Genomic DNA, 12,414 nt, shown 5'->3' on the forward strand with positions numbered 1-12,414 from the left:
CTCACATCGCGCGGCACTTAGCTATGGCTTACACGGTAAAACACGATGCAAAAGGGGCCAAAGTTGTTATGAAGTGAGCGCCGTTGGCGTGGTATTCAACCGGGAAAATCATTTCGGGGCGGACCGCTAGTGGACATGGCCCCCTTGCCCCCAGTTTTCCTTTTCCAGATGCAACCTTTGAGAATTAAACATCGAAAATGCAACTCATCAATGCCGGAGAGACCGCAGACTTAATACCGAATATCCGCACCTTTAGGTAGACTCTCAAAAAAGAACCCCCTGATGTCCGACCTGAACCGTCTTTTGAGAGGTCCTGGACCCGGGATACGGTCAGTAGGTAGCCGTGTGCACTTATCTTCGAATCAGCCAACCTGGGGAGGCAACACCCATCATTCCCTTTACGTTGCCCTAGTCTTTCCGACTTTCGGTCTTGTAGACGGAGAGTATCAGTCCGTCTGCCAGCTGATGCTGCAGCATAGGTTCGGGCTGCACCGGCGGCTCTCGCCATTCGCTGAACTAACTGTCTTCCTCTCTAAGCGCCCACAACACCATTACAGGTATCATCGGGTAGGCGTGAGCTGCCCTTGTTTAGCCATGACTTCACCGACAGTCTTGATATACATGTAGACAGTGACGTGATCTCTGATGTCCTGCTCGTGTCCAACCAATTTGGGAAGTGACGGACCAGTTTTGGCAGTCGGATTTGCTATCAATAGTGTGACCAATCAAATTACACGAGTTAAAGGTTTGGGTCCCCCCACCCGTGTTCAAACTTTGACCGTCGGTCGCGCCTACCTACCTTCCGACTTTCTACATAAGCAGCTGTAACGGCTGCGTCTTTCAACAAATACGAACCATCGCCTGGTTAGCTCAATCGGTAGAGCGTGAGACTCTTACGTAAGCTGCCTCAGGCGTTTGCAAGAGACTATCTCAAGGCTGCGGGTTCGACCCCCGCATCGGGCTCAATTCCTGATGCATCTCACTCAGTGAGGTAAACCTTTCCTTTTGCCGTTTTTGCCGTTTTTCTTTTGGCTGGGCCTCTTGATTCGGAAAACTCGCGTAACAACGTCCTGAAACCTTCTTACCCCTCTCAAGGTCGCGGGATCTCTTTTCGGGCGGCTCTTTCTTTAGTCTCCCCTTCGAAGAGCCGTGACTAACTACAGCATCCTCGACTTCTGGCGTACATGCATGCATGTATAACAAGTGTATGGACATAAGATTGAGACTTGGGCTCTGGAGTTCTAGGCAGGTATCTCTTATTAATAAGAGCGATGCTTAAAGAGATTCGGGAGTCAGGCGGAGTGAAACTTGCCAGGACTTCCTGCCAACGACAGTCGGATGCTTTCAAGTGCATCCATCAAGTAAGTACTTAGTGCTTTACTTAACCTGACTTAAATAAGACTCTGGACTGTACAATCACCTGTAAATCAACGTAATGTCCAATCTTACTCCTGGGCTTTGATCAAGGGTGACGGAATATTTCAACTGTCTGGGGCGGATTGCTATCCCAATAACTGGAGGATAGCGCTAAATCGCCTGAGTGCACCACTAAAGAAATGCGCTAACCATCACCAATTCAGCGCTGACCTTGTAGAATTGCACTCTTCTTCCTTGCCTATTACTGGAAGCATCATCTGTCACCTCAGGAAAGTAGCCACGACGGCAGATATAATCAACGACCACCATGGCGGCCTGGCAGCCACTTGCGCCCGACGATGTCGAAGCCGTACTGCGCATTGCTGACGTGATCCACTCCGAGCTCCCAGAAGGCGCGCACGTCTTCGCCGAACGTATCAGGCTCTTCCCCGAGGGCTGCCTGGCACTCGTGAAGCAGGGGAATGGCAACGGCGACAGGGAGCTCTGCGGCTACACCATTTCGCATCCCATCCGACGCCGCCAGCCGCCGGCTCTGGACGCTGTGCTCGGGGCCATCCCGCCCGACGCCAGCCAGTACTACATCCATGACTTATGCGTCCTCCCCGAGTTCCGGGGCCAGGGCCTCGCGGGACAGGGCATCCGCAGGCTCCTCTCTGTGGCCGCTGCCAACCCCGGGCGCTTCCCGGACGGCGCTTGTCTCGTGTCGGTCTACGGTACCGTGTCGTTCTGGGCCCGTTACGGGTTCTCCCCGCCCGAGCCTGCCATTGATGCGGCGCTGGCGGAGAAGGTGCGTGGCTACGGTGAGGACGCCCGGTACCTCGAGGGACCTGCAGCGTCGCCATGATGAGTAATGGCAAGTCGGGCAGCGGAATGAGGGAAGGGCTCAGCCTGTATGCGCAATAGTAATTACCCATCATGATAAGACGTTACATTGAAAAGGAAAATAGTGCAATCACCCAGTTATTTATTCGGTTGATTTATGGCTTGTATGTCAGGATCACTGTCACACACCACTAGACCAAAGAGACAAACCGTAGAAGCCATACCCAGGTCGGCAAAAACTGCAGTACTGTATCTTGAAATGCTCTAGAAACGAGACATAGATAGATATTTCTCGAGGATGGCGCGCATTGGCATATTTCGGTTAGGCATGGTAGGTTATGGGCTTGCTTCCGTGGAGGAATATGTACGGCAAAAGAGGGAAAGCGCACACACCATTGTTTGCTCCACTTGGTGATTGCACCCTCAAAAATGCAAAAAGAAATGTGCCCCCACGCCGGATTGAACGACGGACCTTTGCATATCGATTGGAGAACGAGTCTCCGATTACAAGTGCAACGCTCTACCACTGAGCTATAAGGGCTAGGAACTTGTACCACATGTACATGTTCTGGTGCGATACCAAATCTGCCGTTATTGGTGTACAATAAAGCGCGCCGAAGTGTGGGTTCATACAATGCACTCCTAAGAAATGGATGAACTGCTTACATGTAGGAAAGAAGTTTAATTCAAGTACACTCTGGGAAGAAACTACCAGGTACCAAATCAGCCTGCCCAATGTTTCTTTCTGGGTTCCATACCCGTCATTCTACTGCCGGGCTAATCTTCTTCAATTGCGTGTGGCAGACTTCAAGATGCAACATCAAGGATTACCTCGTGACATGGATTGGAGTAATACCAATTTCCCAAATGCACAGGGGACGCCATCACATGTAGATGCGATCTAATGATTAAGTCGTAGCCTACGAAATACAAGAGACGTTCTATCATCCGCTTCCTCCCCAACCCCCTTCCTTTTTTGTGTCAACGCAGGAATCCCTCCTCCTACCAGTGAATCGTACAGTTCGTGGGACCGAGGTGCTGGCTCAGGGCCCGGATGACTTTGACGCGCCTGCTCAGCCTCACGTCCGGGCGCGACCTGCCAAAGACCCGAGCGACCGTGTTGATGGCCACGGGACTGCTGTTGGGCAGGCGGTGGGCGCACGCCACGTTCTCGCCCGGCACCAGCATAGAGTTTCCTCGCCCGTAGTTGCGCGCTTGGGTGGTGATGGTGGCGTACTGGCTGTGCGCGAGGAATGGCAAACCATTTATCAGCGTCATGTTGCCTACTTGTTTTTATCCGTGCGATCGGGAATCGCAGAGAATGATCGATCAAGAAGTGGGCAGAGAGGAGGAATCCGGCGACTTACTGGGAAACCGCCTGCCAGTTGGGCTCGATGGTCGCGAACCCCCGTTCGGCCCCTGCACGTTCTCGTTGAGGACGGCGACGACGGTGCTCTGCGCAATGTCCTCGACCGTGTCGGTCGCGGAGTAGTCGTCGGGCACGTGCGTGTCCTGGGCGTAGTTGCCGGCCCAGAGGGCGCTGCCCGACAGGAGGCTGCCGCCGTAGCCGCCGTTGAGATCGACCGCGTGCGCCGTCTCGTGGATCATGGTCGTCACCATCGAGTCAGTGGGGCGCATGAACACCGTGTTGCCCTTGTCCATGTACGCCCAGCCCATCTTGTCGGGGATCGTGACCACGTGCTTGACCTATGGATAAGGGGGAGCGCGGGGGCCGGGTGTCAGTCGGAGGAAGGGAAACTAATGGGCCCTTGGACCGCGGTCTGAGCAGTCCAAGCAAACGCAAATGACGGGTAGTGCTTTGCGTTTTTCTCATGCAAGGCTTGGAAGGGGCTGGTTTTCGATGTTCATGATGAACTTACCCATTCTCTCATCTGGATGGGAATCCTCCCAAACTGTTTGGCAATATTCTCAATGGACGCCTCGGAGTCCTTGTGGTAACACATGATCCAAGGATCGCCGCAGTCATTGTACTGGACCTGGTAGATGATAAAGTCTGCCGCGCTGACGTTGTGGCTGTCGGCGTATCCGTTGCAGTCCGAAGGGATCCAGCCCCTCGCCCTGCGTTACATCCCACAGATATTAGTACACACCGGCATGCATTGACGGTAAGATAGAATAATCCTGGTGAAGAACAAACTCGCTTACCAGACGGAGATGTTGTATTTTGTCTCGGGGAGGTTTGCTATCAGCAAGGGCTCGAAACCAGTGAAGTCTTTCCTCACAGCGGGTTTGTCGAGCCGGGCCCAGATGTCGACTTTGGCCGTGACTGCGTTCATAGTAGCTACAGCCACGCTGAGCGAGAGGAGGGTTTTGAGAAAATACATGATGAATCCAAGGAAATGAATGATTAGATATGATGGGGAACCAGTCTGACCGGACACTTGCTGTAGCGAAGACGATAGACGTTATTGAAAAAGGGAGAAACGAGTGAAAGAAACGAAAGGAGGCACAGCCTGCTTGGCGAATCTATGAGGAGATATTACCCTGGACAGTGTCGCGGAGGCTACATGTTTAAATAGAATTACCTCGTGTATCCCAAGGATAACAATCTGCGACTGGCAATCCGGCATCCTCTACCCATCTTCCGTCTGAACCGGCGGATCCAGCAGATTTAAGAATTTCGGATACTAATAGCTAGGCTCGTGTCGTCATGGACGATGGACTCGAAGGACTGTCTTGGTACCTGTCAACGTTTAAGTTGACAGCAAGGAAGAAGCCACACTCTCTAGCGAAGGTAAACCGGCGGTTGAATACAGGTTCCTCTGAAGCCACTCCCACTTCAGGGGCCTAACCTCAAAGTTGAGCATGTCCGCTAGAAGCGCAGGATTTCTGACTTGACTAGGCGCATCAACGCATAGGCAGGCCCGGAGGATTCACCACTGCTGCTTGTCAAATTGTTTTCTTAGGACGGCAGTGCGTTTCGTGTAGGTCGTGAGCTACTACTTTTTAGATCAGATTTAAGTGCGATGGCTTTCCTGGCCTTTCAGAAGCTCAGGGTTAGACCTTTAAGATTGGCCATTTTATTTCTGGCTTTCTATTAATAGGTTCCAGGTTTAGAAATACCCGATTACTCTTAATACGTTGCCTTTCTTGCGAATAGCACATTACATAAGAGGTACACCAGAGCATTTTCAATATATACAATCGATATACACAAACGAAGCATCTCCATAAACCTTACAGAAAACACCCTAGGAGTGTTATATATACCTAACTTGGTGTACCGGATCAGGGATCGCAATCCTTGCATCTCAGTATGCAGCTTTGGCGCCAAAAAGCAAATACCGGCATTGAATATGCGGCAACGCCCAGATACGAGCCTTCTATGGGAGGAGTACCTAGAACCTGGGAATACCATGTACAGGGTTGCATATCTGGAAACCTGACATATCATTGCACCCCCACTGCATATACTTGCTAACCTCTCCTAGGACGAACCGAAACTCCTTCCTTTCTAGCGAACCCGAGTCTCCCGACTAGTATGCGAGCGAGCGGCACAGACCGGTGTGAAAGCCTCCCCGCTTACTGCATGCATGTATTCTCGAGGCGCCGTACGGTACCCGCCACTCCGCTTCCCATCCCCACTGGTCGGGCTCTTCCCGCTCTCACACCCCACAGCAAGACGGATCTCAAGACCGACAGGCGGGTGGTATACGTCGGAAATACGTAATAAAACCCTGACCGAGGCATTTTGTCAACGCTGAGCGCTTAGGCAGATCATGTTGATCATGGTCTGATTGGTTCCCATCCCCCAAAAGTTCCGCTCCTCCACGGACAAGGCGGACGATGTGCGTCTAGTTCGGCCCACGCGCAGTGATCTAGATCCCGTAAGACTGGAATGATATGGATCCGTTCCCGCACAACCCTTGTAATCGCCGGGAATCGACAATGCAATATGGTGTTGCTTCATTTCCGGCTGACAATACAAAAGTCAACCAACATCAGGTCTTGGCCCAATTCGTGTCAAGATGGCCAATGTGACGTGAGTGGGACAGTTCAAGTAAAGCACATAAGCACACAGCTTCCTAAATAGGCACTGGGTGTAGCCGGGAGACAGGGAAGTCGGGGTGGTCCGACTCCTATCACGTCGACCCCTGCATTCAATATGATGTGGTGAATAGACTACTAGTGGTGTATTCAACCTCACAGTTCTATATATTAATAGGCCTTACTCTGCAGTCCTCCGTCGGCCTAAGGCATCGCAACGAAAGAAATCGAGAATACAAGGGTATACCTTGGGACAATCCTTTGCCGGTGATATTCACTATTGAGCAACTATGCCGCCAACAACAGCAATGAGCTTGGCAGGAGTAGCCGCGGGCTTTGCGTTCCACCACCTCTACGCCCGTCGCGTCGAGGTAGACTTCATCTTGGTTCCTCTATTCCTCATCTTTGGGACCGCCTGTTTCCTGGCCCTGTACGTTGGCGTCTCATGGTTGCACTTGCCGGCCACCATAGCCCGGTACTACCTCTCCGTGTTCGTGGGGACTTTCGCCTTGAGCACTGCCGGCTCCATTCTGCTGTACCGTGCTCACTTCCATCGCCTGAAGCACATCCCCGGGCCGTACCTTGCGCGGCTCAGTACTTTTGGACAGCCCGTAAAGCCTCTGGGGACTACCGATTCCACGCCAGGTTGCAGGAGCTCCACCAACAGTACGGAGATGTTGTTAGGATAGGTGAGTACACCTACACATACATCTACAAACGCATAGACTGATCAGTATGGACTGCAGGCCCCCGCCTCGTCTCCCTCGCCCGAGCCGACGCCCTGCCCCAGACGTCGGCGCTGCGCAAGTCCACCTTCTGGGCGCACGCCGAGACCGACGACCGCAAGAAGAGCTTCGCCATGTCGCGCGACCCGGAGGACCACCGGGTCCGGCGACGGCCCTGGGAGCTCGCCTTCAGTCCCAAGCACCTGTCGAAGCATGACGCGGCGGTTCAGGAAGCCATCGAGCTGTTCATCGACCGTCTCACGCCCGAACACGACAGCGCAACGGAAACTCGTATTGTTGACATCACCGACGTCATCTCGCGGCTCACGTTCGACGTCACGGGCATCGTCGGCTTCGGACACAGCTTCGGCGCCACGGCGCGCGTGGGGGATGGGCCACACCCGGCGCTGGCGGACCTGCGCAAGGCGCATGCGGTGTTGGGGTCGATGCGCTTCGTGCCCTGGCTGTTGAGTTTGCTGTTGAAGGTACCCGGGGCCGGCGGCGATTTTGCCCCGTTTCTGAAGCTATGCGAAGGTGTGATGAACGAGCATCGGACAGAGAGGAGAGAGAAACAGAAACTCGAGAAGACCGAGAAGGAAAGGTTGGTCGAGGAGGAAGAAGAAGCAAACCTTGATGAAGAGTTCCGCGGCCAAGGAGGGGTCCCGAAACCCGTCATAGCATTTGTGCTCGACGCGCTCGAGAGGGGAGACCCCAGCGCTGCGCCCACCCCCGAAGCCCTGGCCGACGAGAGCCGGTCCATGATCGCGGCAGGCGCGGACACGACTCAGAGTGCGATGACCAACATGCTTGGGTTCGTAGCGGCGCGTCGCGACATCCAGATACGTCTATGGGAGCTCGTGGACGCGACGTTTCCGAACGGACATGCGTCGTTTACTTACGCGGGACTGCTGGCCGCGAATGAGACTCTGGGTTGGATCGACGCCATCATCCACGAGACCCTGCGGATTCAGCCCTCGGCGCCGACGGCCAATCCGAGAGTGACACCACGACAAGGACTGGAGATCGCCGAGAGCGCCTTCGGACCGCGGATCTGGATCCCTGGCGACGTCGAGATCCTGCAGTCGCCGTACGTGATCCATCGCGACTCGCGCTGGTTCGAGCGGCCGGACGAGTTCCTGCCCGAGAGATGGCTGCCGGCTTCGGATATCAAGTGCGACAGGGCTGCTTACTTTCCCTTCCATCTAGGTAAGGAAACCGTATGATGCGAGATGCTGCAGAAACGGCATTTATTGAGACTTGGAACCGACAGAATCTAAAACTCATTTGATGACAGGCAAACATGCTTGCATTGGAAAGCCCATGGCCATGGAGGAGATGCGAAGCGTGCTTGCGCGACTGGCCCTCCAATTCGACATGGACTTGGCGCCGGGACAGGATTGGGAGGAACACCAGGAGAAAATCATGGACCATTTCACCATGTCGCTACCCAAGCTCTATCTGTCGTTTAGGCAAAGGACATGACATCAGACAGACAGAAATTGCGTGCGACCGACCTTGTGGCCGTTGATGATTGAACATGGTGTGAAACCCCTTCAAGAATTGAACAGAATCAGGCCTACAGCATATTCTGCGATTGAACCTCGCAACGCAGTCGATACTGATGCGCAATCATATGCAGTCCTAGAGGTAGCGCAAGCAATTGTATTTACGGGCAGAGAATGTTGTATTGATGCATCGCATGCATGCCATCATCATCATCATCAAAAATCAGATTACGGGTTCGCAGAAATGTATCGATCGAAAAATTTCTCCAGACATCCAATGGCGGCCGGAGCCGCGAGCAGAGCAGAGGGTAAGTAATCGAAAAGTGTGTTCGTCTATCCTCCCATTTCCCCTCCAACATGCCATTGTAGAAAGACGTAAAGCCAGAGTGAATAGGGAGGAAGTGTTGTTTTATGTGAGGAGAGAAAGGGAAGAAAATTTCCAAAGTGCAGAACGGCTGCGCAGACATTTGACCTGTCTGGCGGGTGGGGCCCGGAGAGCGGAGGAAGTGTTGTTCCGGCGGGACTCGTTTTTTAGGTGGGGGTAAGGCAGGCACTGCGTCTGTAGTTCGTGGCTGCAGTATCAAAGTCATTGCAGCCATCCACGGGTTGGTAATGACAGCAACTAATTCGTAGGTATACTGTGGAATTCAATTGGAAGGATGTATCATAATTCTCTCGTAGCTCTTTCCTCTATCCGGACAGCTTTCTGCGATCTTAGAAAACATGAAGGTCTGATAAAAGCTCCGGTTCTTGCCAGAAGGGAAGCAGGTATCACAGCATAAGGTGGCCCTGACAGTAAAAGGATTTCAGTATAGATCTGAGTAACAGGTAAGGTGGACAAGGGAATACAAATGCCATGCCTTAAAAGTCAAAACCGATCGCAACCCCTTACACCTGGATAATAGCCCCCATTGAATGCTCTTCGCTCTTGCACAACTGCCTCTGAATGAGTCACTTTGGGCTGCCACCCAATCAGGACACTGCTAAAAGCAATTTGTGCCCCGCCACTCTACTAATCAGGCGTGCGCCCAGTAATGTCTGTCTCTAGGTAAGAATCAGGTCTTGCGCCTTCATTACGTCGCTTTCTTCAGCCTGACAAAAGGATTTACTTCTTAGACAAGCATATTGTTTGCAAACCACAACTCGACAAGGCAATTGAATATCGCCTTGTTCTGCGATTTGCTCATCAGTCTTATATATCATCAGTCTTGACCCGACTGCTTCGACTTATCGACAAATCACCCCACCATCCCACTACTTACTGAATACCCCTCCTTGTTACATCCAATCCCTCCCAATCAACAAACACCACAAACCACAACAACATCATCAATATGTCTGGACGCGGCGGACCCGGTGGCAGCTCAAGGGGGCGAGGTGGAAAGTTCAAGAAGCCCACGAGAGGAGGTAAGTACAATCCATTCCTTGATATCTGCCCCTCCTCTATCCTTCCCTAGTCTATTTGCTAACACGTACGTCAGGCGGCAAGCACTTCTCCCGTAACCTGCGACCCCTCGACGCCGATGGCAACGAAGTCAGCATGTGGAGCGAGAACCCCACCAAGGAGGAGGAAGACGACTCTTCCGAAGAGGAGTCCTCCGAAGAAGAATCCGAGTCGGACGAGGACGCCGGCCCTTCGTCCAAGACGCCCGCCGCCGAGCTGAGCCGTGAGGAGCGTAGGAAGCAGAAGGCCGAGCAAAAGGCCGCCGCCATCGCCAAGAAGAAGAAGGGCGCCGTGCAGGTGGGCGACATGCCGAGCGACGACTCGGAGGAGTCCTCGGACGACGATTCGGCCCCCATGCCCGCGAACCCCAACCACTCCAAGGCCTCCCGGAACATGACCAAGGCGCCGCGCCCGTCAGCCGACGACGACGACGTCGCTTCCGCCACGCAGGGAATGAAGAAGCTGTCCACAAAGTCGGCCGCCCCCATGAGCCGCCGCGAGCGCGAGTCCATGGAGGCCGCGGCCGCCAAGGAGCGGTACCGCAAGCTGCACGAGGCCGGTAAGACGGACGAGGCCAAGGCCGACATGGCGCGCCTCGCCCTGATCCGCGAGAAGCGCGCGGCCGAGGCGGCCCGCAAGCAGGCCGAGAAGGAGGAGCGCGAGGAGTCGGAGAAGGCCCGCCGCCAGGAAATTGAGGCCAAGGAAGCCAAGAAGCGCGAGGCGGCGCTGGGCAAGCCGGTCAAGAAGGGCAAGAAATAAACGTAACGGCTTCTTCGGAGTGTTGCAGTGGAGCAGGGAAAGGACGAAAGAAAGAAAGTCTCTCGCTGGAACCATGGGTTTAACATCAATGAAATATCATCTACCTACTGAATCAGTCTTGGGACAAGGAAGCGTAGTACTAGCGAAAACATGATACATGCACGATGGAATTCTTGTGGACTCAATAAATGGTATTAGTTAAACTTGTTAATTGCTAGGCTGCTGTGATCAACTGCTCTCATGTTTCAATGCTATAGTGATGGGTATATGGAACCGACGCGCCAAAGGGAACCAAAAACAGTATTGGCAGATGCTGACTTTTTACATTCCTGCGATCCCGTCTGTGCCGACACTCTCCTTCCAGAATGTGTCGAAATCGATGCCCTCCTTTCCAAAGAGATCCCGAACTTCCTGCGCCACGATCTCCTGCCTCTCGGGCGTGAACCCGCCGGGTCTCGTGACTTCGAACTGCACGACCTCGATCCAGCGGAAGAAGAGGTCCTCCTTGCCGACGGCGGATAGCGCGTCGCGGAACAGAAAGATCTGCCGCCGGCGCTCCTCCTCCTCGGGCGTGACGGGCTTGGCGCCGTCGCTCAGGTCGACGGCGAGCCAGCCGAACTCGTCGGAGTGCACGAGGGCGAGCAGGCGGAAGGTGTCGAGGGTGGCCATCTTCTTGTCGATCATGATGTGGGCGTCGACCATGACGCCCCAGTCGAGGTCCCAGGCCTTGTTCATCATGAGGTAGCCCGTCTTCTCGCGCAGGTACTCGGGGGAAGCCGCGAGCGCGACTTGGGTCAGCAGCAGGTCGCGGGCCTTCTCTGAGATGGCGACGTCGTCCTTGGTGAGCGCGGCGTCCCAGCGCCGGCTGCGGCGCACGACGACCTCGTCGTTGCGGAAGCCGACGTTCCAGCGCCAGTTGACGGGGTTGCCGTGGCGGGAGCCGAGGAAGAACTCGACGGGCCAGGGCCAGACGAAGACGAAGAGGACGGTGTCGAGCAGGAAGTGGCTGGAGCGCCACGCGATGGCGGGCAGGACGACCTCCCAGAAGTCGTGCTCGGCGGCGACGATGGTGGTCTCGTTGGGGTAGCCGAGCGTCGAGGCCAGCAGCTGCAGGTACCACGTGCCCATGGCGTAGAGGCGCCAGCAGAAGAGCGCGGCGACGGCCAGGTTCATGGCGACGGGCACGGCGAAGATCTGCCGCTTGAACGCGGCCGGCTTGTCGTCCACGTGGACCAGGTACGCGTGCTTCTCCTCCAGCGTCTCGAGCAGCGGCTTCAGGGACTCGGGCGGGCTCCGCAGCGGCGCCGGCGGCTTGCCCGAGGAGAGCTTGCTGCGCTTCTTGGTGGGCTTGGCCGTGGCCGACGTGCTGGTCGCCAAGGGCGACTTGGCCAGCTTTCGTTGCTTGGCCATGGCGCCAATGGGAAAACAAGAACGTAGCTTGTTGGCTTTCCCTCAGGCCGTGGCAATTGTTTGAGGGAAAAGAAAGAAAGATGAGTTGTTGTCGCGTGTCACGAGAGTGATCAGAGATGAGGCTGATAGGGGGTCGGGTCAAAAGGCAACTCTTATAAAGACGTGGCTTGGAGCTTAGGTCCGGAGCTTGGTAATACTTGTACTTTAGTTGAATTGGCAGGGGTTTTGTTGGTTGGCCTTTTGGCTTTTGACAGGACCAGGCGTGGCGACGTCAATTGGATCAAGTCAAGGTCCACTTAAATTTCGACGGCCAATCCGCATCTCCAAGATCGATTTCCTAGATCGCCGCCCTCATCAAATTGAT

The 12,414-nt window shown here is 54.5% G+C and overlaps 5 protein-coding genes across 5 annotated transcripts; 3 read left to right on the forward strand and 2 right to left on the reverse strand.

Annotated features, from left to right (window-relative positions):
- Window positions 1–1,684: 1,684 nt before the first annotated feature.
- On the forward strand, window positions 1,685–2,221 carry PG997_006930 (acyl-CoA N-acyltransferase; the record flags this gene model as incomplete). Its single annotated transcript, XM_066811245.1, has 1 exon — window positions 1,685–2,221. The coding sequence occupies one exon, from the start codon at window positions 1,685–1,687 to the stop codon at window positions 2,219–2,221; it is 537 nt and encodes a 178-aa protein (XP_066670168.1).
- A 980-nt stretch (window positions 2,222–3,201) lies between these two features.
- On the reverse strand, window positions 3,202–4,544 carry PG997_006931 (uncharacterized protein; the record flags this gene model as incomplete). The annotated part of the gene is made up of 4 exons (XM_066811246.1): window positions 3,202–3,482; window positions 3,567–3,906; window positions 4,080–4,278; window positions 4,366–4,544. The coding sequence occupies 4 exons, from the start codon at window positions 4,542–4,544 to the stop codon at window positions 3,202–3,204; spliced, it is 999 nt and encodes a 332-aa protein (XP_066670169.1).
- A 1,971-nt stretch (window positions 4,545–6,515) lies between these two features.
- PG997_006932 (uncharacterized protein) lies at window positions 6,516–8,414 on the forward strand (the record flags this gene model as incomplete). Its single annotated transcript, XM_066811247.1, is given in 4 exon segments — window positions 6,516–6,801; window positions 6,816–6,896; window positions 6,942–8,138; window positions 8,227–8,414. 4 exon segments carry the CDS (start codon window positions 6,516–6,518, stop codon window positions 8,412–8,414), a joined length of 1,752 nt encoding a protein of 583 aa, XP_066670170.1.
- A 1,357-nt stretch (window positions 8,415–9,771) lies between these two features.
- Window positions 9,772–10,640, forward strand: PG997_006933 (MFS monocarboxylate transporter; the record flags this gene model as incomplete). The annotated part of the gene is made up of 2 exons (XM_066811248.1): window positions 9,772–9,844; window positions 9,919–10,640. The coding sequence occupies 2 exons, from the start codon at window positions 9,772–9,774 to the stop codon at window positions 10,638–10,640; spliced, it is 795 nt and encodes a 264-aa protein (XP_066670171.1).
- A 321-nt stretch (window positions 10,641–10,961) lies between these two features.
- Window positions 10,962–12,050, reverse strand: PG997_006934 (uncharacterized protein; the record flags this gene model as incomplete). Its single annotated transcript, XM_066811249.1, has 1 exon — window positions 10,962–12,050. One exon carries the CDS (start codon window positions 12,048–12,050, stop codon window positions 10,962–10,964), a length of 1,089 nt encoding a protein of 362 aa, XP_066670172.1.
- Between the last annotated feature and the right edge of the window lie 364 nt (window positions 12,051–12,414).

This window comes from Apiospora hydei (genome assembly GCF_038363865.1).
Source record: "Apiospora hydei strain CBS 114990 chromosome Unknown utg000005l_segment0_segment0, whole genome shotgun sequence".
In the NCBI taxonomy this organism is placed as follows: Eukaryota; Fungi; Ascomycota; class Sordariomycetes; order Amphisphaeriales; family Apiosporaceae; genus Apiospora; species Apiospora hydei.